Source organism: Pezoporus occidentalis, unplaced genomic scaffold, assembly GCF_034315485.1.
Source record: "Pezoporus occidentalis ecotype Australia unplaced genomic scaffold, CSIRO_AGI_Poc_V1 ctg241, whole genome shotgun sequence".
Lineage (NCBI taxonomy): Eukaryota > Metazoa > Chordata > Aves > Psittaciformes > Psittacidae > Pezoporus > Pezoporus occidentalis.
This window is the reverse complement of record NW_026914297.1, coordinates 672332-700182: the sequence shown is the minus strand read 5'-3', so window position 1 is coordinate 700182 and position 27851 is coordinate 672332. Positions and strand designations below refer to the sequence as shown.

The window sequence follows — 27851 nt, the reverse complement described above, 5'->3', positions numbered from 1 at the left end:
TACACATTTATTTTCCACACTTAAAAGGTGGAGATGCTGAAGTAGAGGTAGAGGAGTGATATGCCCAGCATGAGTGATGACAGAGGTAGAAGAATTTGTCTCCTTGGTCCCCAGTTAACATCTGACTTCAGTACCCCCAGGTTGGAAAGCAGGAGCAGCAGTGTAGAAGATGCTGTGGAGGGTGTGCTGTGCCAGTGTCCCAGATCTCTCCTGAAAGTCTGGCCATGACCTCCTAATAATGCAGGGGATTGGGTTTTTTTTGTTTCATCATATGAACATTATATGGATTTTTCTTCTCATAATGGCACTTTGATGGTGTTCATTAATGACTGGCTACGTCTTGCAGTTTGTGATATTCTGTGTTACTATGTTGTGCTGGTTGCTGGTTTTTGTTTTTAAATAAATCTGAAAAGGGCCTTTAATGCATTGTAAATCAGTCCCTGAACTTGATGAACAACAAAGTCTTTCCGTTTTGGGAGTCAGTCACACACAGGGGTAACTGAGCACATCCCACCTAAGTGAAAAATATTCTTGTGCATATATAATTGCAGGACTTGGGGATTGTGTGGACATTTTCATGGAGCTCTTTGGGGGCAAGGGTATATCCTGTTATCCTGTTTGTGCAGTCTCTACTGCTGCTCAATCTCACATCTTCTTAAAGGTCTAGTTAGTCTGTAAGGCAGATGTTTTCTGTAGAAACCTGAGTGTTGTCACCTGGGAAGGAAGAAGAGCTTTGAGCCCCTGTAGCATCAGTAGTCTCTAAGCACTGCAGAGCGAGCCATTGCTCAGCTCATCACAAGTAACTTTCATCTGTTCTAGATTCTACTTCAGCTGTCTCTGCGGAGAGGTTTGCAGTGTTGGTATTCATTTAAGGCATATCTATGCAGTAAAATTGCAGGAGCTTATTTGGAAATAATGAAACTAAGGATTTTGTTCCTTCACTCCTATTATTTAAAACTAGAATAACCCAAAAAGCATTCAAACCTTGAAATTTGACTGCCAGTGTTGAAGTGTTCCCTATTTTGAGACCTTGGTTTTCTGAGGGATTTTTGTTCAATGTTGCCACAGCCATGGAGTATGAAATTTAGCAAGTGCTCTCCACGATATGCTTTCAGGTTTGGAACTAATGTTACCTGTGCTGGTTCATACCTGTTTATCATGCACATTGCAAAATCTACCTACTCATTTATATAGGTGTTGGGGAAACAAGGATGATAGGGACTAGCATGAGTGGTACAGAGCAGCATGAGTGGAAGGAGAGTATGGTGTGAGTTGTGATTCTTCTTGTGTGCTTATGTTCTGGTTAGGAGGCATCGAGCACCTGCTGATGTAGGGGTTTTCTAGATGTGATTTCATGCTTGTGATTAGCATTTCTAAGGACATGACACATGCAGTCTCACCACTAAAATACCTTCTGTAAATATGTAAACAGAAAATTACAGAGAAGGTCACTGTCCGTCTGTCCTGATGAGTCTCCAGAGGTAACCCAGCAGGACTCGGCACGCTCCACTGGGCCTGGCTGATAGAACAGATCGGACTGCAAATCTAGGAGTAAAATTCCTTTTCTGAGTGGAGTTACCACCTCCTTTGGTGCTTCCTTAATGTCTCATTTTCTTCAGTCACCAGGACAGGAGATTGAGATGTTTGGGTACCCCGTTCCAGCATCTTACCATTTTACTGTTTGAAGTCTTATAATCCAACTCCATAGAAAACTTTACCTGCTTCACTGAAATCTGTAATTACATTTTAACCAAAATCAACCATTTCTTGTGCCAGAATCCCTTCAGGTGGATGATGAACAATAATCAGGACTTCTGAGTTCGGGGGAGGTGTGAGATCCTGTAGGATGGGGTCTCCTAGAAATCCTTTTCTGGACAGACTCTGCAAATGGGACCTGGTTAGTTGATGTTATTGCTGGAATATTGTCCTAAGTTGAGGGCAAAGCTGTGTTTTGCTGCTTCGAGAAACTATTAGTATTCAGTCTGAATGGAGTGGGCTGCTAATACTGATTAGCTTGTGCATAAGGTGGAGATGGCAATCTCCTTAGTTTCATATTTAATTACCAAAAAAATCATAGCAAAGAGATACCGTTGTGCTGTTCAGTAGGAACCACATGACCACAGGGTATTTAATTCCTTTCTATAATTCTCCCTTTTTATTGCTGTTTTTTCATTATTGCTGCTTAAAATTAAGTCATAAATTGTGAGGAGCAAGGAAAATGGTCATGCACCATCAAGTCTGGTGTCAAGAAGCATTTTGGAGATTTGCTTCGAAGATTTTGCAGGTCTTTCTCACTTAAAACCTGTTATTTCTGAGCTTGCAAGTCGTGTCGAAGTGTTGAGTGTAGGTATTACACGAAGGATGAATCTCCTCATGACGTGGAGCAGTCAGTGCACGTGTCCTGGCATGGGCCTCTCCTGAGTTCTAAAAAATACAGACAGGGTATGAATGCCTCTTTACTGCAAGAGGTGTGTTCCTTCCCTCTGCTGGTGCTACCTTCTGCATGCATACACGTCCAGCAGCTCCTCTGTCCCTGGTGCAGTATGTGCAGGAAAGATGCTTCTTGGAATGCCTAGCTCATATGGAAGGAATAACTTTATAAAGCCTTTAAGTGGGAGGCCAGGGGTCTGCAGGGACAGGACAAAGGGAATGGCTTTAACCTGCCAGAGAGGAGACTGAGATGAGCTCTCAGGCAGAAGCTCTTCCCTGTGAGGGTGCTGAGGCGCTGGCTCAGGGTGCCCAGAGAAGCTGTGGCTGCCCCATCCCTGGCAGTGTTCAAGGCCAGGTTGGACACAGGGGCTTGGAGCAAGCTGCTCTAGTGGAAGGGGTCCCTGCCCATGGCAGGGGTTGGAACTGGGTGAGCTTTAAGGTCCCTTCAAGCCCAAACCAGTCTGGGATTCTGATTCAATGAGAGCAGTTTCCAGTTTACATCAACTTAAACATACTGTGTTTTAGCATGGTAAAAGCCACGTGCCTGTATAACTGAAAGCCTGTGATAGAACAGGCATAAACAAGTATCAAACCATATAGTGTTCAAGATATCTCTATAAGTAAACACCTTTTAACTTGATCCTCCTTGGCCTGGGAAGGATTGTGCTTGTCGCATTCCCCATTTTGATGGGTACTGAAGGGGATGTTTGTTTTCTGCATGGCACCGTTACCCAGAGGTAATTGCCAGAAGCAGAGCTACTGTCCGGAGCTGCTGAGCTGTGCTCTGAGGGAGGGCTGAGCCCTCCTCTTTGGGTTTAGGTTTTTTGGTGGATGTGATGTCATCATTCCGCGAGGTCTGCGCCTCCGCCGCATCCTCCAGGAAAACAAAACAGGGGGGACGAGACCTGAATGTCAAATGGAAAACACAAGCAGATCTGATTCTCCCTCTCCTCCCTCCCCCTTTGGCTTTGAAAGGAGCTTTCAAGCTGACTTTATACAACAGGAATTAGCTTCATAGAGAAAAAAGAGGGCGGGAGAAGCAGTTCTGTTCAGTTCTTACTATCGGGTTCTCAAAAATAACTTCATCCTGCCTCGCTGGAGGATGTGATGTATATGATGTGCCAGATGCAGATATAGGGGCATTTTGTAAGCACCAAAGTTCTCCTTGCTTCAGGGATCTTTGTTATTGGCAACCTTTCCCTTTTTTTTTACCATTTTGGGGATACTTAAAGCACAGCGATTTCTTGTCACTGTTGTGTTGGTTTCTACCAGAGAACTATCCCATCCACTTCAGAGGTTTGTATGAGTACCATGGCAGTGCTAACACCAGCCTTCCACCAAGATTACTATTGGGCCCTGGCCAGCATCAGGGGAGCAGCCAAAACCAACTGCAGGGCTGATAGAACCAGGCTCATTTTTGTTCAAGCCTGTGGAATTTGAGTGTATCCGAATTCTTCTGCCTTTATGGAAGCCCTTTTGTGGCCTAGCAGCAACTGGCTTTCATGCAGCTTGTTATCTACGCTGAGCAATATGGTTCATGTAAATATGGGCAGGTTTATTCTTTTTCAGGCTAAGGTTTTTGCTATTCCCTCATTCAAAATGACTTTGCAAAATAATCTGCAGAGAGGTGGGTTGAGGTATTTGGAAGCTACAAACTGAGCATTGGTTGTGGGGGATAGACTGGTGGTCTCTGAGAAGCTGTCCAGATGTAGTAAGAACTTCTGGGCACTGCGCAACGCTGGAGCTGATATTCCTTGCCCTTTTGTGTTCAGGAACCTGGTTGCTCTTTATAGCTGGGATCCAAAACGTAAATACTGTTTTCTGGCATGGCATGTTGAGTTCTCCCTGTCCAGCTGGGCTGCAAGGGTGAGCTGCATGCATGATGAGGGAGCAGCTCTCGCTGGTCAGTTGTTAGGGTGTATCTGCGCAAGGTATCAGGACGTTGTCCTACTTTTCCCAGCTCCAAAATCCAAGACCCTTAGAATTTCTAAAATAGACACCTGACTTTCCCTTTGTTTAGGAGACAGGAGCAGTCAGCAAATAGATCTTCTTTAATAGCAGAAATGTTGCTCAAAACTTTACTGTTGTTTTTTTCCCTTTCTCTTATTTGTCTGTTCCTACTGACAAGAGGCATAATCCATTATTCCAAACTGTTGGAAAAGAGGTTTCAAATTGCCAGGTATGAAATTATGCCGCTCGCTCAGTTACCAGCAGGAAACGGCATGCGAGATGTTTCAAAACCTACAAAGGAGAAAGTTCTTTGTATGTGTGAATTTAGTATTCACAAAAGGTGTCAGATTGACAGCCTTGGAGATTGTGGAGATGGGAATTTTATTTATCCCTAGAGTAGGTGCTGTGCAGAACTGCTACACTCTACCAATGCCCTTCACAGGCAGCCTCTGGGATGAGGAGCTCCTTTCTCTGTGCCCCTTCAAACAGTTGGCTGCCAAAGGGATGTGAGGGTCTTCTTTTGTGTGTGATGTGGGTGCTTATCTCCTCAAATCTAAATAGATGTGAAAGGAATCTGATAGCACCTACCTCTGTCCAGCCGCTGGAGCAGAGACAACCTGCAGCCTCCATGTTCTCCAGCTGTATGCAGACTGGTAGTCTCAAGGCAAAAGGTGTTAGCAATCACAAGCCTGTTATTCACTGATATATTTGTGCTGCAAAGGTGTAACACTCTGTCTTGTGATAAATGTAACTTACATTGAGATATATGATTATAAAATCAGGTAAATAGAATCCTAGAATAGTTAGGGTTGGAAAGGACCTTAAGATCATCTAGCTCCAACCTCTTTGTTTTAATAGACTAGGTACTGGGTGAAACTTAAAAAAGAAGCACAGACCTTGTGTATTTAGTGGTTGGCATAAGAAATGGGATGTTAGACCTTTGTGTTCTTGCTGTGAAGTTGTGTGGTCTTGGGCAGGTCACCCCTTAGTCATGTAGTTTATGTGTTTGTAAGGTAAGGATGGTTGTTGCAGCTCTCTATGTACTCAGCAAATACCAGGGCTTTTTAGGCCTTGGTAATGAAAGTATACCCAGATGTGACATTGTGAGTTTTGGCTGTTGAAGAATTCCTCTTCAGAGAAAGAAGGGAAATGGAGCAACCTTTGGTCTTTCCACACATTTCCAGACCCAGCATAAGACCTGAGAAATGCCAGGGTGAATGGAGACGTTGCAGGTGCAGTCCTTACCACCCTGTTGAGTTGAGACAGTTGGCCAGTGTCAGTCATGCAGAGCTGTGTCCTGCAGGCTGTGAAACCGCCGTCCTGAGCTGTGATTTGCTTTCTCCAACCTGTATGGACAATACACGGTTTGAATCCCAAGGACTGGTAACATTTCAGCTTTAGAATGAATGGTCTTTATTTCAGGGAAATGCTTTTCTTCTACTTTTCACCAACAATTAAATACCATCAACCCCAGTGCAACCCATCACTTGTGTCCTAAAAGGAAAACCTCTTCTTAAAGGCTTCTACTGTTCACCAGGACTAAATTTCTAATGCAGTTTCTCAGTATAAACTATCTGGCATGATGAAAACTAAACGTGTGTAGTTATCATTAATGAAGATGTTTTTAGATAACAGCTGACTGTCTTCTCATGTTCTTTTACTTTTTAAATTCCATGAGCTTTCTTCAAAGTCAGATGGAAAACGCTGCAGATTTTTCTGCCTCAGCACAAGGACTACTCGTAGCTGTGGATAAGGCAGATACTTAAATGCTCGAAGGAAGAGAACCATTTTAAGGGAACCTGGACAGATATGGTGACAGCATTGAAACTCTAATGCAGGCAGTTTCTTTTTTTGTCTAAAACTGTTTGATAAACTCTTCAGGGAAATAGGAGGGTGTCTGGGAGGCTCATGTGAGGAATGTGCAGTGTTTTCTGTACGTTGTCCATTTGCTAATGTGAAAATGGAGAGGGAACACCAAGGCCTGTTTCGGGGGCAAGAAAACCCACAAATAACACCAAAACAAAGCAGCACGTGATTTCCTTCTAAAGTCCCCCTGGCAAGGTCTGTCCCACTGCTTTCCTGGGACTGTTCTCATGACTGTTCTTGTTCCCTGGTGCTTTACTTCTGTATCTTCATAGCCAGACCGCTGCGTTGCATATTTGTAGACCATTTTAAGTAAGTCCTTCAGACCATGCAGCTTAATCCTGCTCCAGCTGTGCCATGTAGCTATAGCTCTGGGCAGTAGTTTTTACCATCTCCGTTTACCATCCTTCATTAGATGGCATTACTCTGAGTAGTATGATTTGACCAAGTCACTGGTTGCCTTCGGATCAGAGACTCCTCACAGCAAACACCGCTGCCATCCAGCAAGGTGCTGTGCTGACAGAGGCCTTCCAGCTCCATCCTGCCAGCAGTGAGTGCTTAAGGAGAAATGTAAGATTAATGTAGTTGTATTTTCTTTGGAGGCTTTATACCTTTACAGGTCAGACCTGGAAAAGGCACCTGTCTGCAGCTCCCTGCCTCGCCTCATGCAAAAGCTGAGGCAAGAGTCCTTGAAACAGGCAGGACAGCCTTGTTTTCAGCAAGCCCAAGTGTAAGAGCAGGTTCCACCTTATCTCAGTTAACCTTTTATTTAAAGGCACAGAAAATAGTTTGGTCCATCAACTGAAGCAATCCAATTATTGTTCACCCCAGCTAAAGGGTAGGGCTGGAAATGGTTGCTGATTATTTCTTTTCCATTCATTTGCTTTTGTGAATGATTGCAGAGAACAGCTGGATTAAGCAGCTTTGTGTGCCAGCACACAATGAACCTGTGAAATATAAAGGTGTTTGGGTCTGTGCTATTGGAATAGACCCATTTCTGATTACAGTTTTGTGTCAGATTTAGGATGGATATGTTCCTGTTTGAGCTGAAATTGCCTTTTCAGCCTTAAAACACTTTAATGCTTACTTTGTACATTCAAGCGACTTAAGTGCTTCCCTCCACTCTTCAGGCCAGAAGGAAGTGCTGTGTTTCTGACTTGGTGTACAGCAGAAAAATTGTTTAAATACTCCCAGCAAGAGTCAGCCTGGGCAGGGTGGACCTTGGGCATTAAAACCTGCTTTGTGGGCCTTGTTTCTGAATTGTTGTTCCAGCTATTTGCTTCAGGTGATGATGGTGACCTACCTCTTTCATCCCTTGTATTGAGGACAAGTAATAATCCTGCCAAAACCAGAAAAGAGCCAGATGATTTTTGTTTAAGCAGGTTTTTTGGAGAAAAGATGTAGTCATTTACCTTCTGTGTGTGCACATGATGTATTGACTTAACCTGTCTTTCTGGTGGAGAGACAGCCAAGCAGTAGGATGCTGAAGTCTGTGATTTGATGGACCTTTTAGTAAACCTGTAAGGAGAGAGCTGAATTTCCTGGGTACATTCCAGTGCAGTGAATTCCACTCCTCACTTCTATAGTGCTTGCAGATGTTGGTGTTCAGAGAAACCACAACACTTGAGCATTCCATGCATGTGTCTTCATCCTAGTGAGATATAGATAAATAATGATAGAGGCAGGTAAAGCATAAAGGTTAATTTGTTTTATATAAGTTCCATCAAGGTGGAGAATCTCTTTGTTATTGCAAAACACCTCCTGGAGCAGGGGCTTTTCCTCAGTGGACCCACTCTTCCAGGGCAATAAGAAGAGGGTAAACCAGTGCTATGCTGGGGGTTATCCTCAAAGTGCAGCTGAATATGCTTCAGCCCTGGGCTATAGGAGATCAGAAGGACTTTTCCCTGCCAGAGAGGCTCCTCTTGTTTCCAGTTTCTAGGCTGTTGGGAATCTCTGTCCTGTGTTGAGTGAATCATTCCTGGAGAGCACCCAGGCAGTGTGGAGGAGGAAAATGCCTGGTGTGAATGCAGGAGGCATAAAAGTCAGATGAGAGAGGAGAGATAAGAATCCATCAGGACAGAAGTCTAGTGGCTGCAGAGGAATCTGAGAGGAAGGAGCTACAGCTGGTGGAGAAATGGAGCTAGAGGCTTGCAGGAGAGGTGACTCGGGGGCCTGGAAGATGGAGGCAGCAGGAGAAGATGAGTTGGCAAGGGAGATGGCAGTCTGAATTCTGACACTTTCTAATTCTGGAGTGCTTGCCTTTGTAACCTTAATAATTTTGTTCTAATAGACTAGATACAAAAATTGCATTATATGTTCTGAGGAATTAGGTTGCTATGGTGATGGGTATAGAAGTACATAAGAGAGAAGATGTCAGCAAACGGAACAGCTGTAATGTGGCACACGAACCTGTGACTGCCTGCATTTGGGAAGCAGGCCTTTAGGAACTTCTGCTTCAGACTCGGCTCTCGCTGCAGGGATGCCTGTTCCTGTGTGAAAATGACGTCAGAGCTTCCATGAGAAATCTTCCGGGTTTATGGAATTCCATATGGGCCCCGAATTTCTGGGTAGGCAGAGCACGTATCTCACTTCCGTGCCACAGTGGGGAGGTCTCTGTTCCACCCAGCAGCTGGAAGTGCAGGACCAGTCAGACCACGAGTGTGCGGGGTGGGAGTGGAGTCGGCAGGCATCAGCACAGGACTGAAAGTGACGGTGGTTGTCACACACCTCTTATGCTTTCCCCCATCTGCAGCGAGGATACCTTTTGTATGCCCACCCACACCTCCTGATTTTAGCACTACTTATACAGTGTTTGCCATGCTTGGGGAAGGATGGGTTGTGAGCGGGGCTGGCCTCCACGGGAGAGGGTTGCTGGAGAGCTGATGGAGCAGGACAGTGGCCAGGATGGAGGAGCTCTGCAGGTACAGTTCATCTCACGTAGGTGTGTGTTAGTGCAGCACAGGGCCAACAGGACAGCATCATGTTGAAGGCTTCTTAAAGCCAAATGTGGTGTAGTGGGTTAAGGACTGGCTGCGGGGAGGTGAGTTAGTGCTGTCAATGGAGGCAGTATGGGTTAAAGGGAAGCTGATGATAGTTCCAAGGACCAATCTTCAGACAGTTTTAAATGGTGTTTTGGGCTTGATGTACATGTGAAAGGACTGTAAATGTGTTAATAAAATTTGCTGGGGTGAAGTTGTGGGTGTCATCAATCCAAAGGAGGGCTGGAGTCTCACTCAGCAGGATGGAATGAGCTGGGGGGTTTGCAGTAATATGGATATAAGTGGGGTAGCACAAAGTGCGCAGTCATGCAGTATCAACAAGCATATCATAATATGTAAAAATATATATTGTATGTAGGTGAAATACAAAAGTGTGGTTTATCAGAAATGGAAAGATGTTGAAATACTTGAGTATATTCAATATACGATGGTGATTTTAAAAGTTTAATGCTATATGGCCAGGAAATAAGCAGATGTGGACAATTTTGTTCAGGGATGTTTTAAAAAAAGCCTTAATTTGGGAAATATGTGAGGAAGGGCTGTTGGGATGTGTTAGAAAGCCAGCTTTCTCCTGTATCATAAAGGGAGACAAAACTGGCTTGCTTTTTTCAGCTAAGAGGCTAAGGGGACATATTATATCTCTGTTCTTGTGCTTATTCCTCAATATGGAAAAGGGAAGAATACTGTTTAAGGGCAGTGTGGGGAAAAGAGTAAGTCAGTGTAAACTGACAGGCAATAAACACAAACTGTAAGGCAGTCTAAATCAGTTCTTAAATATGTTCCTAATCAGAATGGGAGCAGGGTTCTGGAGCAGCTTTGTAACCAGAGGAGTGGCTTTGAGAAGTTCTCCAGAGTTGGTTACATTTTGATGACTGGATTCTGTTATATAGTTGCTTAAAATAGCAGGAACAGGAGTTAATAGGACCTTCAGTCCTGTGATCTTAACTATCCAACTGAGCCATACTCTGTACCTGAACCACCACTACCTAAATTGTTTTGTGTCTGAGTTGAAATGAGCATTTGTTCCCATGAAAGCAGATAAAACTCACCAAATTAAAAGGCTTTTAATCCTGATACATATTGAAAACTATGCTTTGCTTGAAGTGAAGGGCAGAGAGAGAAGTAATCTAGACCTTGCAGAACCCACTGGTGAAGCATTCCTTCACGTAGGTAAAATAGGTGGGTTTTGATCTGTTGTTGTTTGCTTTTGGTTGTTTGACTCATCCCTTTGCTGTGTGCTGGTCAAAACATTGTTCTGCTCAGTCATGTGGAGGCAGGAAAAATAAATACTCAGCCTGAGCTGGAGTAAAACTGTACAAATCGCCCTGACTTTGGGGAATTCCAGCAGGAAAGGAGGTGCTCACAGGCTATAGAGATGCATGAAATAATAGCTCAGTAAGGGTACTCCACTTGTGGGTACAGTTGGACGGGGCTTGGAGCAAGCTGCTCTAGTGTGAGGTGTCCCTGCCCGTGGCAGGGGCTGGAGCTGGAAGAGCTTTAAGGTCCTTTCCAACCCAAACCATTCTATGATATGATTATTTCTCTGCAGCCTTTTGATAAACCCTTTTTTCTGTTTGTGATAGCAGTTGTATATTTTATTAACCCATGCTAAACAAAATTGGCCTTTTTCATAACAAGGTGTGTTAGGATAATGCTGGTTTGACCCTGGAAGAATAGCAGTATGAAAACTGTCATCCAGAATACATCACTGGTCTGGTCCTACCTGCTGTTTCTGGCAGTGGTAACAACTGGATGCTTCAGAAGAGGTGCCAGGAGCGTTCAGGAATACCTTACCCGACCTGTCTGTGGATGTTCTTACTCCTGTGAATGTCTAATTTAAAAAGCAATGTTTGTATCTCTTGGGCTCAGCACCTTGCAGCCATTTCTGCAGGTTAATTCTCCTCTTTATAGCTCAGTTGGTTGAATTCTTTCACTCTGTTATAAATATGCTGCTCTTACATTTTATGGATTCTCTCGTTTTTCTTGAAGCCTGAGCACCTCACATGGCCTTCTTGTGTATGATTTTTAGCTCTTGCACCTTTTCTCCTCAAGCTTAGGTTGTCTTCTTGGACATTTAAGGTTTCTGAGGCCTTTTTGTACTGTACTTTGATTTTTATGGCTAGATGTGAGTGAAGAATAATAGCCAGGAGCAGAGCATGGCAGAGACTTGCTTAGTATATTGTCGGAAATTCTGTATTATTTTCCTAATAGATTCTTCATGGTTAAGACTAGATGCGTGCTTGATGGTTCTTTACTTTTTGACCTTTCATCTCCTGCCTTCTTGTTCATACACTTCGGTTTTGAAGGTTCCTGTGTACTTTCTGGTACTGTCAGCTGCCGTAAACAAAACTTGTCATGTACCTTTCCCTCCTGTTCCAGATCCTAAATACAAATGCTACACAGGATCTGCGGTCACTCTGGTTGCAAAGTTCTTTTCCTTTGCTCCAAATGTGTAATTATGCATCAGAGTTGTGTATCAGTGAAGAGGCAAAGTTTCTGTTCTCTTCCTAAGACTAATGAATACAAGAATTCTGTGTACAAGACTTTGCCCACTTCTTGTTGAATATGCTTTTGAGTTGTTCTGTTATTTTGATGGCACAGCCCAGCGCATAAATGTTTGGCTTGTTAGTTCTCAGTGTGTCACAGTCACCAAGTGATGAGCATGTTACTTCCACTCATTATTACTTCGGTTAATTCCTCTCTTCAGTTTGGCTGCAGCCACTGTGGGAGCTTCTGGAGCGGTGGCTTTGGAAGGAGCAGTGGTTGTGACAAAAGGAGATGTCACTCTGGAGCTAGTCAGACCCTAGGGCAGCTCCTTACTCATCTCCATAGGTCAGTAATGTTTAATATATGAGTTTATTGAAGGACCAGCTTTCTTGATGTATGGTCTGTGACAGCACCATACCTTATACCTAGTCATCATCTTTATGCAGATAATTTACCTTCTATCCTGTATCCTTGTTCTCCTTTGTGGCTTTTCTGGTACCTTGGTAGTGGATCAGGCTGGGGCACAGCTTGGTTTTTAAGATTATTCCCACAGAATCATCCAGTTTTCTCTTGGATTTCTGTTATATTTGACTTATTTTCTACCTTTGGTCTTTCCTAATGTCTCCAGTTTTGCCAGGTTTGTACTTGCTCAAAGAAGAGTCAGACCCATGGACTGGTGGGTTGGAAGCTCTGGGGTGGGCATGTGTCCTGCCCTCTTCCTGCACTCCAGGGAATTCATTTGCAAGCTTAACTTAAGCATTTTTGTTATTTCTTTACTGGCTGGTCAGAAAGACTTTGAATTCCTTCCTTTCAGGCCTCCCTTCTAAGGCTGTGTGTGATACTGCTACTTTTTAATCACTCCTTTTCTCAAGGGTAATTATCTACATTGTGAGCTTTAGTAGCTTGTTTCTGAGTTATTTATGCTGAATCCAAAGTAGCCGATTTGCTTACGTTTACTGTATTTATTGTTCGGGAGTGAAATTGCTTTGGGGTCAAGAAAAGGTTTCTTTAAACTCAAGCCCCGTTAGGATATCTGCCTAAATTTATTTTCTTATGGGCAGCTGGAGTTTCCCAGTATTTTTGCCTCTAGATTTAGTTGACTTTCCCCAGCTGGCTGCTCGCTAACTTCTTCCTGGCCAGTGGTTTGTAGCATTATTCCCACAGAGGCTTCCAGTTTTTTGGATTCGACTTTATTTTCTACCTTAGGTCTTTCCTGCTGGCTCCAGTTTTGCCAGGTTCACACTTGCTCAAGTGAGAGTCAGAGCAGCGTGATGTAGTAAAGGACAGGAGTTGGCAGTGCCTGTGAACTTAATGAATTGCAAAAGAAGGGGGACAGCGGATTTAATTTTTTCCAGTTGCCTTCCTCATAGCTTTGCTAGCCTAAGGAATCACTAAATTTAGAGCTGACCTTCTTAATAAATGTACCAGAACTATCACAAGCAAAGTCATTCAGGAGATGTTAGTGTTGAATATGTCAGGCTATGGTTAGCACTTCTTCAGCGTCCATGATGCTGGCCTTTGAGAAACGAATGCTGGCTGTTCTTTAACTATCCTGGGTGATCCTATGGGATGTTTTGTTTTAAATAGGAGAAATAAATACAGGATGCTTATTGGTACTAGAGTATCTTTCATCTACATTGGTAATGCGTTTTATTTGTGGTGTTTAAGTGGTAGATTGGTGTTTCTCGGGTGAGCGACACTGCAGAAATTGCTGGTGATTCAAACTATCATTTTGAGGAGTACTGGTAGTGTTTGGTTTATTTGTGTTTGCATATAACTGGCATATGTAACTTGTCAAAATAGATAGAGTTTGTTCAGAATATCTGTCTGTGCCACAGGAATGGGCTTACCCAGTTGTTACTTTTCCCACTACTTGCAAAACATGAAATATTATCAAAATAATAAAAAATACAAAATATTTTTTCCATTTTGTTTCAAATGGAAAGCATGGGATAATGGTTGCACTGTTGGCTTTACTGCTGGTGTGGATCATCGGGACTGCTTGTCAGTGGAGGTTTGGGAAGCTTAGATTTCTGACCCTTTTTGCTTGTGACATTCCTGGAAAGTAAACATACATCCAAGCAGAACAGCTCAGCAGGATCAGAAAGTGTGCTGGGGTAAGTGATGCAGGGAGCTGATGATGGACAGTTTAGTGTCAGAATCTTGAGGGGAAATCAAAGAAAGCCACAGTCTGCAAGTACATGTATAAGAGAAACACAAGCAGTGCTCTAACATGAAAGTGTCTTCTGGAGGCTATTTTGCGAAGAAGTAAAATACAAGAGAAAAAAAAAAACACAACACAGAGAAGAAGAGAAAAAGAAAAAAAAAATCTACAAAGAGGTTTTTTTTCAGGATAAAATCATTCCTCAAAAATCTTTTTAAAAGAAATCGAGAAAGGAATCTGACTGGAATGATAGGCTTGCTCTTTGTCAGGTGAAGAAGAATGTATGTGTTGGGGAAGAAAAGCCTCTTTGAACATAGGGTCTCACACAGGCAAAAAGCTGCCAGAATTCACCATAATGTCCAGGTGCAGGTTCTTCTTATCCTTATAATGTATTCCTTCTAGAAGGACATAGCTGAGGGAATGTGGAAGATACCAGTGGGACAGCGTTTGATGACTATTCTTTGCTGTGAGCTTCTGCTACAGAGGAGGATCTCTGTTCATTTGCAGCAGGCAGTACTGTTGTTACATGTTGTACATGTAACATGTTTTATATGTGTGGGATTTTAGACCACGTGCAGTGCCTCTGTCATAAGACAAGTTATGGAAGTGTCCAGCACAGCTGTACTATCTCACCTGCTTTAGGCTTTGGCAGCAGAAGGGGCTCCTGACTCATAAATGGGGTGATCTTAGCTTTCCCCTTCCCTTGGGGATCAGCAGAAAGCGGAGGAGCATCTCATGAACATAAGCTTGAGGGTGAAAAGTGCTGTAGATAAAAGCAGTGTCTCAGTGGGGCTTTCCATGGTACACAGTTACCCTCCACAATCCAGTTTCCTCAGCCCGTTCCAGGTGTCTTTGTTCTGCTTGCAATTGGCACTGTTTCAGGATGGTTCCTTTTTTTAATCAGTTTGGTGACAGCATTTTGGATTTCTTCTGAATATTAAACATTTTTCTAACAGTCTCTTGTAGAATGCCATTCATCTGCACCTCCCCCTTCCGTAATGACAGATAGTCCTAATGGATCCAGTGTGGAGAGCATGGGTACCAAAAGGAATGATTTTAGGATAATTACGAGAAAGGCAAGTTCATTACTTTGCCAGCATTCTTCCATCTACTAAGTGGTAGAGGTAAGTTAGCAGGATCCTGAGGGAGATGTTCCCCAGTGCCTCTTGCCCCTTTTGCAGGGCATAGGAGAAGCTGGATGCCGCTTGCTGCATCTCCAGGTTTTCCTTGTTTCATTTCTGGGATTCCCCTTCCCCCCCCCCTTAATTACTACTTTAGGACAATTTCCAAATGGCAGAACTAGGAAGAGAAAAAGTAACATGTTGTTAGCTTAGTGGGAGAGGCGTACCCAAGTACCCAAGCAGTTTGTGGTGTGTGGTTTCACGTGAGTCAAGTGACTAAAATTGCTGTCCATTTGGAGAGGCTTGGGGATGCTGATAGACTTTCCATTGTGATAGTCACCTAAATACAACTATCTTCACACCATCTGTTGTGGTGTAATTGAGCATGGATAGGAAGCCGGTTTTTAGCTGATCAAGGGAAATACCTTATTCGTGAGCAGAGAGTAATTGATCTTCCATGTGTGCAGTGCAACACACTTGAGAGTTGCTCTGCTGTTGTTAGGACAAGAAGAAAGAGTCAACTGGGGTTCCAGAGCCTAGGTTAAAAGAGGGTTTAAGGAACATCCGCAGCACTTGGTGCATTGCCAGGGCATCTTTTTTAACTGGAAAGCAGTAAATCCCATGTTGTAGTTTTGACAAGCTTGCTGGAAGGAGAAACTGGGTGCAGCGATCAAGAATGTGCTTTCCCAGTGATCATGAGGACCCTGATGAACACATGTCCCCGCGTTTGAGATGTGCACAAGGATGAATAGCAGATGATCCTGAATCTGGCAGTATTGCACTGGATGAAGATCCCTTGAATTTCAGATAAGCCAAATGAGCTTCTTCTGTCTGTGCCCTTAGAGAATCCCACCCCAGCAGCCTGGCTGTCACCTGGCTTGTGATGAACAGCAAATGTAGTGATAGTGATAGAATGTATAGTAGGTGATCTCTGTCTGCCCTTTATCTTTCTGGATGAGGTAACTCCATGCATAGAATTCATCAGGATAAAACTTTAAAGGCTGATTTATATGCAGATCACAATATAAGATTTATATGCAGATCACAAAATAAGTCAAGGATGGTAGCATCATTCCTAAAGTCACACATATCAGCACTGCCTGGTGTGACAAGAGTTCATTTCATCCCCCATCCCTGGCAGTGTTCAGGGCCAGGTTGGTTGGGGCTTGGAGCATCCTGCCCTGGTGGAAGGTGTCGCTGCCCATGGCAGGGGGTTGGAACTGGAAAAGCTTTGAGGTCCCTTCCAACACAAACCAGCCTGGGATTCTTCTGATGCTGGGCCTTCATCACCTGTTCTGATGTTTCCCCACCAGCTGTGCTTCTGCTTCCAGTACCAGGTTAGAGTCAAACCATCACACATCCCCATGGCATTGAGGGTGGGTGTTGCAGCATCCCATTGTTGTCTGAAGAGAGAGTATTTTACTCACAGTCACATTATACCGGAACACAGCCTCCTGTGCTGGGCAATGCAGCCTTGTGCACATGGGAATGAGCCTGTTACATGTTGTGCTGCAAGAACCTCTTTGGTGTCTCAAATATACATCAAAGAAGCTTCCTCTCCCCAATAGGCAGTATTATGCGATACTGAAAGTTCAGCTGAGGTTTCTTCTGCATGGTTTATAACCAGACAGCTCATATGTGCTGATATTTCTGGTTGTTATGCTAGAAAACTTTTATTTGAGTTTAGTTTGGGATTTTTTCGCCTGAAAATGCATGGAATAGTGACAGCTTCACATTTTGCATGCAAGCAGAAACTTGCATTCCATAATTTTGCTTCTTTTTTTTTACCTTACAGGCTTTTATTCAGAGTTTGTCCAAAATGGGGAGTGATTTGTCTGCTACTTCCAAAAAAATTGTGCTTTCAGGTCAAGCATTCAATGCTATAGAGGTGTTTACAAGCCAGTATTTTAAGCATTCTCACCAGTTCACTCTCACTTTAGACATAATTGCAAGTAAAAGGAAAAAATAAATGACAAGTTGTTCCTTTTTACCATATTTATGATGGTGGTGGAAATTTTCAGCGTCAGCTGGAATCCATTCAGGAAATTTCTGATAGTGTGTTGAGGGGGTAGCTTAATCTCAGCTTCATACACTCCCTGGATCAGACCCGGATGCAAGTAAGAGAAAATCCCTTTTCCTTGTTTCGACAGTTGCATGATGACACTCATTCCCCGTCTATTTGATGCTCTTGCATTAGATCCTGCCAGAGGAAGTGACATTAAAATCTGGCAATGGTTTGCACTACATGCAATGCAGATGCTCTTATAAAATATCTAAATATCAGCTTCCAAATGCAGTTGTGTTGAGGTGGGCTGTTGGGTTTTGGTGTTGGGGTTTTTTTGTTGCTTGCTTTACTTTTGCTCTGGCTTCAAGTAGGACCTGCAAAGGACCAGTTATTTTCTCTGTTGAATAATCACTTTATATCTTTGCTGTTAGAGTGTGCAGCTCTGATGATTGTATGTGCTATAGCTGGTCTCCTGGTTGGTTTGTTTTTAAAGTCATATATATTCTATCAGGGAAAAATACATGGAGTAATGTCCATTTGATACTAAAGAGAAGTGTTTATAGGTTTTACTGTGCTAAGTGTTTTGTATAGCAGATGACATGAGTATTATGTCTCATATTCCAAATAATCTGTTATTTATAATTCAGGAACAGAGGGCAGCACTGCTGTCAGCCTCATTAGCCATTGTAGGAGGCCATGTAGTGCCTCTTGGTACCCAGGGAAATGGAGAGAGACACAGGATGATGGATGCATAAATTTGTTTGTTGTTTCCATGATGTTCTCACATGGTGTTTGTTTTAACTCTGGTTGTAATATTCTTGTGTGTAGAAGCCGAAGGATGTTGAATATGTTGATTCCTTGAAACTTCATTTGTACGGACAAAGTGTGCTGCTTTTTAATGCTAATGCTCTACAAGTAAGCCTGTGTTGTCAGTTGGTGCCTGCAGACTTTTGAGCCATCTTCAGGAACTGCAAATGCTTTGCTGCATCTCATGGTTAGTGTAACCGAATGCCTTTTAGTCATCAGGTTGGTCTGGATGTGAACTGGAGAAGTAATATGATGGATAGGTGGAAATCTCAGTGAGTAGGTTCACTTTGCCTTTGTAGTGAAGGATTAGTACATTCTCTTCTTAGTACATTGGTTTATTACATGAAAACAGTTACGTCTGACAGCTCTCCGTGTCACAGTTTTTAGTGTAGTGAGGAGAGATTTGTATTTCTGTAAGGTCTCCTGGCATAAGGCTTAAACATGCATGTTAAATATGGCAACTGACCATTTAGAGCTTTGCTTGTTCTGCTCTGCAGGATCCCAGGGGATGTTAGTCACAGGGGTGGGTCTTACTTCAGCTGGAGATGACATGGCAGGGAGGCAGAAAACTCAGAAGAGAACAGGTCTTGTCCCGTCCTCATCTTCAGCTTCCTTATGTCGGTGGTTCAAGGTGTGTGTGTGTGTGTGTGTGTACATTTAATATAGCTGTAATTACAGGGGATGTAACATCTTACTGATTCATAGACTTTTGTGGATGTATGCATGTGGTTTCTACTAACTGGTTGTTGTTCAGATGAAAGTAATTTGATAAAACATTTTGGCCTGTATTCAGTGTTATTTAAACTAGTAATGGTTGCTACTGACTAAATGTAGTTACTTCAGCCTGCGTGGAAATAGGAGTTGGTCCAGTCTGTGCTTTGGTCATAGAAATGTAGAATTCCAGACTGGTTTGAGTTGGAAGGGACCTTAAAGCTCATGTAGTTCCAACCCCCTGACATGGGCAGGGACACCTTCCACTAGTCATTCCCTGGCTTACTTTGACTCTTTCTCGTATTCCTCTATCACCTTGTTGGTTGTGAGTGGAATCAATGTAAGTACCAGCAGTTGTGTTTATGCAATGCAATATTCTCTTTTTGTATGAGTGACAACTGGGAAAAAATGTGGAATTTATTTCATCTAATTTTAGCAGCCTGCAAGGTGGCTTGTAGGTAGACTGCAGAGACAAGAGCTCACGCAGGGGATGCCGATTCCTGGTGCAGTGCCTGTCTCTTGGCCACAACCAGGATCCAGCTGCCTGGTCTGAGCTAACGTGAGATGATCCATCCATCCATCCACTGGGGACAGTTGTGTTTAATGGTATAGCTGAACCAGTCCAAACAAACTACACTAAAGAGACTGCATTGGTGGAAGAATGTGAAATACATCAGTGCAACTTGACTGTAATACAGAAAACCAGCTGGCTGCTGGTATGTGATTGAATTTTCAGTGCAGTTTAGGTGCAGGGCTTTGGGTGTTTTTAATCTTAACTCATCTGTATTTTTAATACATTTAAAATAATGCAATAACCACGTTGCATGCCACTTCTCCTAACTTCACTTCCATTTCCCCAGAGCATCCAGGTGTTGTTATTGCAGGCAGAGCATCTCAGCTGCTGGCACTGTCGGGCTTTGGCAGGCAGCACGTGTTGTCTGGGTAAAGAGAAGACTGAGGGAATTTAATATCGGAGCATCCATAAAAAATGGGAGCACTTTCTTTAGCAAAGGCTGCATAAAGCTTTCTTATGGGTGGAATTTACATTAATGCATTTTATTGTTCCATCTAAGCAGATAAAATGATAACCGTGGTGTCATGCTCACGTCTGTGACTATCCCGTTAAATAGGTTTTAGTACTTAATGGTTTTATTCTCATTCATTTCAAAGCAGCAATTATTTTCAAGAATAAAGATAATTAAATTTGCCTCAATGTTCTTAGGATTAAAGGGGGGGGGAACCCTGTATTTTAAGGTGTATCACAGTGGATAAGGAGTTCTCTTTTGCCATTCCAAGCCTGGCAGTGCAATAGCCAGTCCTGTACCACTTCTGCGTGTGTTGTTAAGGAGCCTGAGAAGAGTTCTAGCAGCCATAAGAAGTGCTGCCTGTTGATGACATTTCAGAGGCATGCTCCAAGATGATGCCAAGAGCAAGTCTGGTGGCTGGTTTGGCATCAGGAGTAGGTGGGGAGCTGTAATCCATCTCAGCTGCATGCACTGGGGGTTTCCTGCTCTCCCTGGCTCCCACTTGCATGCTCGCTCCCAGGGACATGTGACTTTGGGCCATATTAGCAGGTTTATCCAAGCCTAGCCCCTCTGACTAACAGATGTAGGGAAAAGGGCATTCTGGGATTGCAGCAGTTGCTTTTGAACAACAATGTCCTTTTTGTAAGAATCTGATGCTTCTTAAAAGATGGAACATGACATCATTACTGTCGATCCAAGAAGCATTCCTTCAATAATACTGAGTGTGCTCTGGTTATCAGCTCCCTTCCCCCAGCTCCTCTCTCGTGCTTTTCTGACTGATGCTTTTTGTCTATTGTTTCGTCGGGGGCTGTAAATGTGAAACAGTTGTCTTTCAGTCTTATGTGCTTGTTAGAGCTGGAATCAAGTGGAATATTGTTGGCTTGTTTGAAAGAAAAAATAACAAAACCCACCACTTTTCTTTCCAGTCTTCATAAATGTAGCGTGTGCTTCAGGTACAGGCTGAATTGGAGCTAATTATTTCCCTTCCCACACGGTATTAGTTACTGTGTTATGCAATGGAAGGTGGAGATGTCCCAGTCCTGTTCCTGTGCATCTCACTCAGCTTCATTAGCAGTTGGGAATGTCCTGTGCTGATGTCGCTTGTTCCGAAGGCTCCTATAAGTGATCCTGCATCGATGTGCAACGTGCCTCTGCGTGCTCACCAGTGCAGTATAGCAGAGTTGTGGACAGCTGCATATTTTCTGTGTGTGTGTATATGTATTGGCCTACCACTGGGATTTTAAAGGAATCAGGAAAACTGGAGGCTCTTGCAGACTTTACAACTAGGTATGTCTTGGCTGTCTCTCACCCCATCGTGCTCTCCTCGTAGTTATTTGAACTAACAAGGAGCAGGCAGTCTTTGGCACTTTCGCATGCTGCAACTGTCTAGAGAAGAGTACCACAGAATATAAACATGCAGGAGTATGTCTTTTTCCATGCTTGTAGGAATTGCTCCACAGGGAGGGGAAAACAAATGATTCATTGATGGTTTAGAGGGTAGGAGAAAGGTGGAGTTTATAGAGTCCAGGAAAGGAGGATAAATGGACAGGGATAAGGCCTTCTGATGCCTCAGTTAAACTCAGATTTGTTGTATTTGTTTTCTGGTTTTTAGAAGAACGAATTTGAGCAGTGAAATGTGAATTTAAAAAAGCACCAGTCTTGGCCAGACAGGGATTTTTGGGAAGAAGTGGGCTGTGTGATCAGCTGTTTGCCAGTCACACAGAATGCTTCTATTGGTATTTACAGGGAATTGAGAGGAAATCCTCATACCCAGGCTCTTCCTTTTTAGCTGTGTGTGGGGAGAAAGGTGCGTTTTACTTGTAATGCTTGTTTAGCTTCACCTGTTGTGATGATACAGCATGAATTTAGCACCACTTGGAGGTATACTTTTATTCTGGATAGATTCCAAGGTGCGCTGAATAAATGAAGGTAAACTCATGATACAAACAGGATTTTGTACATTCCAAATAAGTGTCTGAAGTTGCAAGTTCCTCTGAATAAACTGTTTGCCGGTGGACTCTGGACCACTGTATCATATACTATCATGATTAAAATGGATGTCTGCTGCTTCAGCAGAGTAGAAAGACGTATCATGTATGGAATGGGGTGTCTCCTGTTCTGAATGCTGTTCCTCTAAAGAAGAGGGTTGCAAATCAGGCTCTGAAGAGCAGGCACTTTACAATAGAGATAATGAATTTAGATAAGAGAAAAAAACCCAAAAGGGCCATGACTAAGTTGTGGAAGGAGAAGCTTTAGAGAGGTCTCTGTGTATGTGCTGACATGAATAAAAACTGATCACTGGCTGCTTCATAACTGGAGTGCAATTGTAGAAGTAAAAATGCAAATACAGATCAGTAAAGGGCAGTGGTGGTTCATACATTTCATACTGGTGTCATACATCTTGTCTTGCAAAGACCATCATAAATAGATATATATAGAGATGTGCAATTGTGTCATCCACTTTAAGACATAGTGGGTGTAACTCTTCAGAGGGAGGGTGTCAAGGTAATATGGGCTCACTGGTGACAAACTGGTTCTTGCTGTAGGTCAAAATGATTCTGGTGACTGCTCTGCAGGGGACTGAGCAGATGCTGGAGCAAGGAATGCCTCTCACTTTGTGTTTTGACTTTGGTTTGTGGTCTGTGGAAATGCTTGACTGGTGTCACAGTGGGACTGTGACATTATCCCATCAGATAGGTTGTGTTGTTTCACACAACAGGGATGCATGCCCTGGAGGAAGTGGAAACTGCTCTGCTGTAGCTTTGTTTCTTACTCTTACTCTTTGAGAAGAGGATAATCAGTGAAGGATTGCAATCTTTTTCTTACAGTAATCCATGCTGAAGAGGCTCCATTCATACAGATGAACCAAGGGTTGAGGCAGCACTTTAAACCCAGATAGTCGGTCGGCTAACTGCCCAGCAGGATGCCATCAACCAGCCGAGCGGGCAGCCTGAAGGACCCAGAAATTGCAGAGCTCTTCTTTAAAGAAGATCCAGAAAAGCTCTTCACAGATCTCCGAGAGATTGGCCATGGAAGCTTCGGAGCAGTTTATTTTGTAAGTAGCTTTGTGACTTGTGAATTTTGGCTGTATGTCTTTTTATCTTGAAGCTGTGGTTGTAGGCTTATTTTGAATGTATTGAGGAAGAGAAACTACTGTGAATCTTTTAGATATGTGGTGGTGTGTGTCTGTACAGTCTCAGCCCATTCACAAGCTTGCAGTAGCTGTAAGGTGTTTGCATATGCAGTGAAAAGGAGAACTGGAAACATGGCCCTTGCCCAGTGCGTTTGGGTGCACCATTATGTTACAAGCAGGGGTTTATCTGCTAATTCAAATATTACTTCTCCTCCATCAAGTCTCACTGGCAATGCCATTCTCTTGGTCTGATCATCTCCTTATATCTTAAGTTCTCTCTCCCTTTGTGCATACCCTCAGGCTCCCTTAAAGCCATTCTTTGTGTTTGACACCTAAGTATTGGTTCTGTCACATCCTTCCCTACTTCAGGCAGGAATCCCAGTGTTCATCTGCATGAGACTTTTGACGTGGTCATCCGGACAGCAGAAATTTTCCCCAGCTGATACAGTTCAACTGGAGGTGGGATGCCTCATGGTAGCCTCATTTGCGGGTTGCTGTACATTAACCGAAGTGCATCCTCTGAGACCTTCATTTAAAAGCCCCCATTTTCCTCAGAAAACCTTTTCACATTTATAATTATAGGAGGTGTGGCCAAACCTGCCAATTTTCCTTCAGAAAGCCATTTGTGTCAGTATTTTATGAGATGCCTATTCATTGTTAATAATTGCAGCAGACCATGTTGGGAACCTTCCAGCACAAATCTAATGCAGCACAGATGAACTAATTAGGAAAAGCTTCTTAATTTTGTTCCCTGCTTAAAACTATGAGCTGCCACTGTCTGGGAACAGGTCTGGGGGAGGAAGTGCTTCCTGAAGAAACAGTACTCACCTTGTGGCCTTTACTTCACCTCATTCACTCACTTTGGTTAAAGAGTGGATATGAAAAAGACATCACACTACTCCAGCCCATTTTGGGGCTTTATTTTTGTCAAGTGCGAGTTGTAGCCTGGAAGTTTTTTGTTATGGTACCTTTTTACTGCTAGCAGGCCTGAGATCTTGAATCTGAAACTGTTCCATGTAGTGTACTGCATAGCACAAACAGAAGCCCAAAAGATGAGATGGACAAAGTGGAGGGAGAAATTTAGTGTGAGTTAAATAGAGAACTAAAGTAAGGGAGTGTATATCTTAAATCCTTTATTCCTTTGTAACACTAGGGAAAAAACCTGCTCTTAAGTTTCGTTAGCAGGATTTTGATTCTGCTAATGCAAACAATGAAACTTTCTCTAATCAATGTAATTAGTACTGGATTATGGTTAATAACTGCTTAAAAGCATATTACCAAAGCCGATGACACACTCCACCTTTTCTTTGCTCATGCTTTAATTCTCTCATTGGTGAGGTTACTCTCGTCGCCAGATGTTGATCCTTTTGCGGGGAGCTTTTGGAGGAAAGTGGGGTGTATGTGCATAAATGTCTGCCATGAAACAAGTCTTCTTCGTTTGGATCTTTTAAATCTTGGAATGTCTCCGTGGGTTTTGGTTAGGAACTGTCTTTTTTCACTTATTCCAGATCGCAGGGACACTAAAAACCCAAACGAAACTCTGTAATTTTAACGTTGATGGGGTGTCAGCTGGGATGGTTCTTTTGCTCCCAGCTTGGTGTCAGTGTTAAGCAAACTCAATGAGGAGTTGCTTGCTTGGTTCCTCTAATTCACAGCAACCCCCCTCACCAGCCTGCTTTCATTGCCTCTAGCCTCGACCAAAAATGTTGATGAGAAATAGATGCAGGAGTGATTAAAAAAGTATAAAAATCCATATATTCCTGAGATCTCTTCCTGCCCTGTTAAATGCAGTTTACTCTTTCCATGTTTGTTGTTCCTACTTTACTTTCCTTTCAGCCCTGACCCCAAGAAGGGGTGATATGTTACTTTACATGATAACTGACTAAAAGTGTTCATTCCTGTCTCTTTGTTTCTGTTACATCCTGCAGTGGCAGAAAGTTTCTGTTTTTCCTTTAATAATTGACATGGATTTTTCTGGTTCACCTCATGGTTTTAGTTTCTTAGAAGCTGCAGGTCTGGCACCTCTGAATCATTTTGGTATTATCCTTACCCTACTCTGCAGTGTAATAATAGCTTTCACTTGACACAGGAAACCTACTACACTGGAACACTGCAGATGGAGCCGAAGAATAACCCACTCCCTTTTGTTAGAGCTGTGCTCCTTCTGCTATACTGTGGTATTTGGCTTGCCTGGTTTGTTGCAGTTCTTCACTGGTTGGACTGTTTCATAGACGGTCTCTAATTAGTAAAGATCTAGGAGTCAGAACTTTATTCTTCCTTTTTTTGAGTCTCAAAACCCAAATACAGTCACCCCCCAACTTTAGTGTCAGCAAGACAGGAGGAAGGATCTGCTCAAACAGATAGAAAACTAAAAATAGGATTGGTTCAAGCTCATCATAACTGGTTGAAGTAAAGACTGTCAGGGAATTCTGGGAATCTCGAATGGACAGCAGAATTAAAACGTTATGGAAGAACCTTTTTACAAAAGGCAGAGTCCTGGTACTTCATTAATCCATGTTCTGATAGGTTGTGCTTCATAGTGCAAATATATCCAAAATCAGCATTTTCATCAATCATCCGTGAATGCTGTGGTGCACAATATTCTGATTTATATGGTCTGGTTTCATACCCAAGTTGATAATTCTTATCAGAGAGACTTGGGGGTGTTTTCCTCCATCACCCTCCCATGCTGCTGAAATCCTTAACAGAGGAGAGGCTAGAGTCTGGTCTGGAGCCATCCTCCCCACAAGGTGAAGCAGCCCTGCCCCTTCTTCTGCCAGAGGGGAATGAGCAATTGCCTTGGTGCTTGGTGCTGTGTCCCCATCCCTTCTTTAAGACACAATAGCTGATTTGTGGGAGCACTGGGGAGAAAGATACTGGTGTGCAGAGCAGGTATCTACTGTGCACCTTGGTTTGTTTGGAATGGAACAAGGGGGTTGAGCATTGCTTCTGTTTTGTCTGATATGGACCTGAGCAGGGAGAGAAGTTGATTTAGGGAAAATCAGTTTTATTTGAATCAGAGCTGCTTTTATAAGCTATGATTTTTAGTTTAGAAGTGACAGTACGTGGCTGCTGCAGAAACCTGCTGCATGCTGAGCATGGAGAAATGTCATGCTTTGTCTCATGAACAGGAGGATGATCTTCAACTTCTAACAGATGCAGCAGGCACACCCCTTGGAAGATATTTTAGTTTAACTCTCTGCAAAAGTTAACTAAGGGATAAAGATTGGGTTTTTTTTATGGGTATGTTTGGTTTACATCTCATGGGGAATCTCAGTCTGAAGAAACTGATGCATTGTGTTTTCCCATTACAGGCACGTGATGTGCGCACCAATGAAGTGGTGGCCATCAAGAAAATGTCATATAGTGGGAAGCAGTCCAATGAGGTATGTAGAACATATTGCATGTTGAATCTTGACCATTGCAAATACCTGTTATATAGGATTATTTTAACTGGCTTGGGTTACAGCAGGAGAAACCTTTAACTGTACAGGTGAATGAGGGTACAGTGAAAAATCAGTTTACTGTTCACAGCATATTTCTGCTTAATCTGCTGCTGGAAAAGATGGGTAGGATTCTTTCAGACAGAAAGGGCTTTTTTATGGGACCACATAAATGTGTAGAAAGCAAAAAAGGAAATTAAAAATAGTAGGTTTGTCTATTACCATGTCTGTTTGCCCTTAAATGTTCCATTTGAAATGGCTTTCAAAGTAACCACATTGCTCATTGGACAAAGGAATAATAGCAGCGGATGCAGTGGTGAAAAATTCCGAGGGAATTTTGCATGTGCAAAGTAGTAAGGCAGAATGCATCCTTCCCTGGAATGACTGTGCTGATGAGGAGCTAAAACAAAAGCAAACCAGCAGTGAATGAATGAGTGTGAAAATCTGAGCAGCAGCATAATTACGGAAGAGCTGCCGGAGCCAGGGATTAAAGCAGTCTTTGCAGAGGTCTGCAGAAGTAGGCCTCTGAGATTGAAGTATTAAGTGTTTTCATGGCCACCCCAGTTGTGTGTTTTTTCCCTACGACGCTTTACAGAGATAATTGATTTTATACTTGGAATGTTTAAGTGCTAATACAGGTTCTTGAAAAGCCCAACATGACATGAGCAGCCCATTTGGTGGTATTTCTGGTAAATGACATCTATCAAATCATGGTGTGATTTTTTTTTTTATTTTTTTTTTATTTCCTCCAGAAGTATTTATTGCAAGACTCTTGTTCAGGGCATTCATGGTTCCCTCCCTCCATTCTCTCTATTCTAGTCTTAGAAGCAGTCTTGCTCCGATGAGTTTGACTAACAACTCGTTTTCTGCGCCTGCCTTTTGTGTATTGATCATCTGCGCTACAAGGAACTGAGCTATTCCTTCCTTTGTGTGTGTTTGTGTGTATCTGTGTAGGAGGTAGAGGTGGCAGTGTCTCTCCAGCAGTCCTAAATTCTAGCTTCCCAGTTAAATTTGCTGTGCATGCTTCTATTTTGTCACTGCGGTGACTTGTTTAACTGTGTACTGATGAAAGAATAATTTGTACTTACTACTTGTCCCACTGTTTTAATTACTGTGAGCTATAAATACTCTATTCACATGAATGAAACAAACTGTGCATGCTTCAGAAATAGCTTTTGTTTGTCTTCAGTGCGTATGTGTCTTTATTTTGAAGAAAGCAATAAGACCAGGAATGAAATGCTGTCTATTTTACCTCTGTATTTATTTGTTTTGTTCAGAAGTTTGCTAAAGTTATGAACTAGCCTATGTAAAGAAATTGATTAAGGGCATTCTGGTATCGTTTATAAGATTTTTATCATTGCTGGGAACAATTATTCTCTAAGGATACATTTTATAGTAAAAATAAGTTGGAAAACCTTTGAAATAAGTGGTACTGTAAACTTTGAAATATGTAGTACTGTGATGTTAAGTACACATCTTAATGTGATCCTGGACAGTTTTTTTAATGCAGGAAATCATAAACACGTCTTGATTAATATATCACTTCTCGCTTCCCAACAGAGGAGGTTAGCATGGTGCATTCTTGGTTTGGCTTTTATTAGTACCTCAAAGCCTTAGGAGCTAAAAGTAAAAGGCAACTAAGTTGTTCTTGTACTGGAACAAGGGTGTCAGTGAGAGAGTTCACATTAGAATAGCTGCACTAATGCACTGTTA

At 42.7% G+C, this 27851-nt stretch overlaps 1 protein-coding gene across 1 annotated transcript in view; it reads left to right on the top strand.

Annotated features, from left to right (window-relative positions):
- Window positions 1-27851, top strand: part of TAOK1 (TAO kinase 1) — a 71297-nt gene that overhangs the window by 8014 nt on the left and 35432 nt on the right. The window contains exons 2-3 of the mRNA XM_062622461.1: window positions 22391-22617; window positions 26010-26081. Coding sequence (XP_062478445.1) covers window positions 22486-22617; window positions 26010-26081 — 204 coding nt within the window. The 5' untranslated portion in view covers window positions 22391-22485. The remainder of the gene's footprint in view (window positions 1-22390; window positions 22618-26009; window positions 26082-27851) is intronic.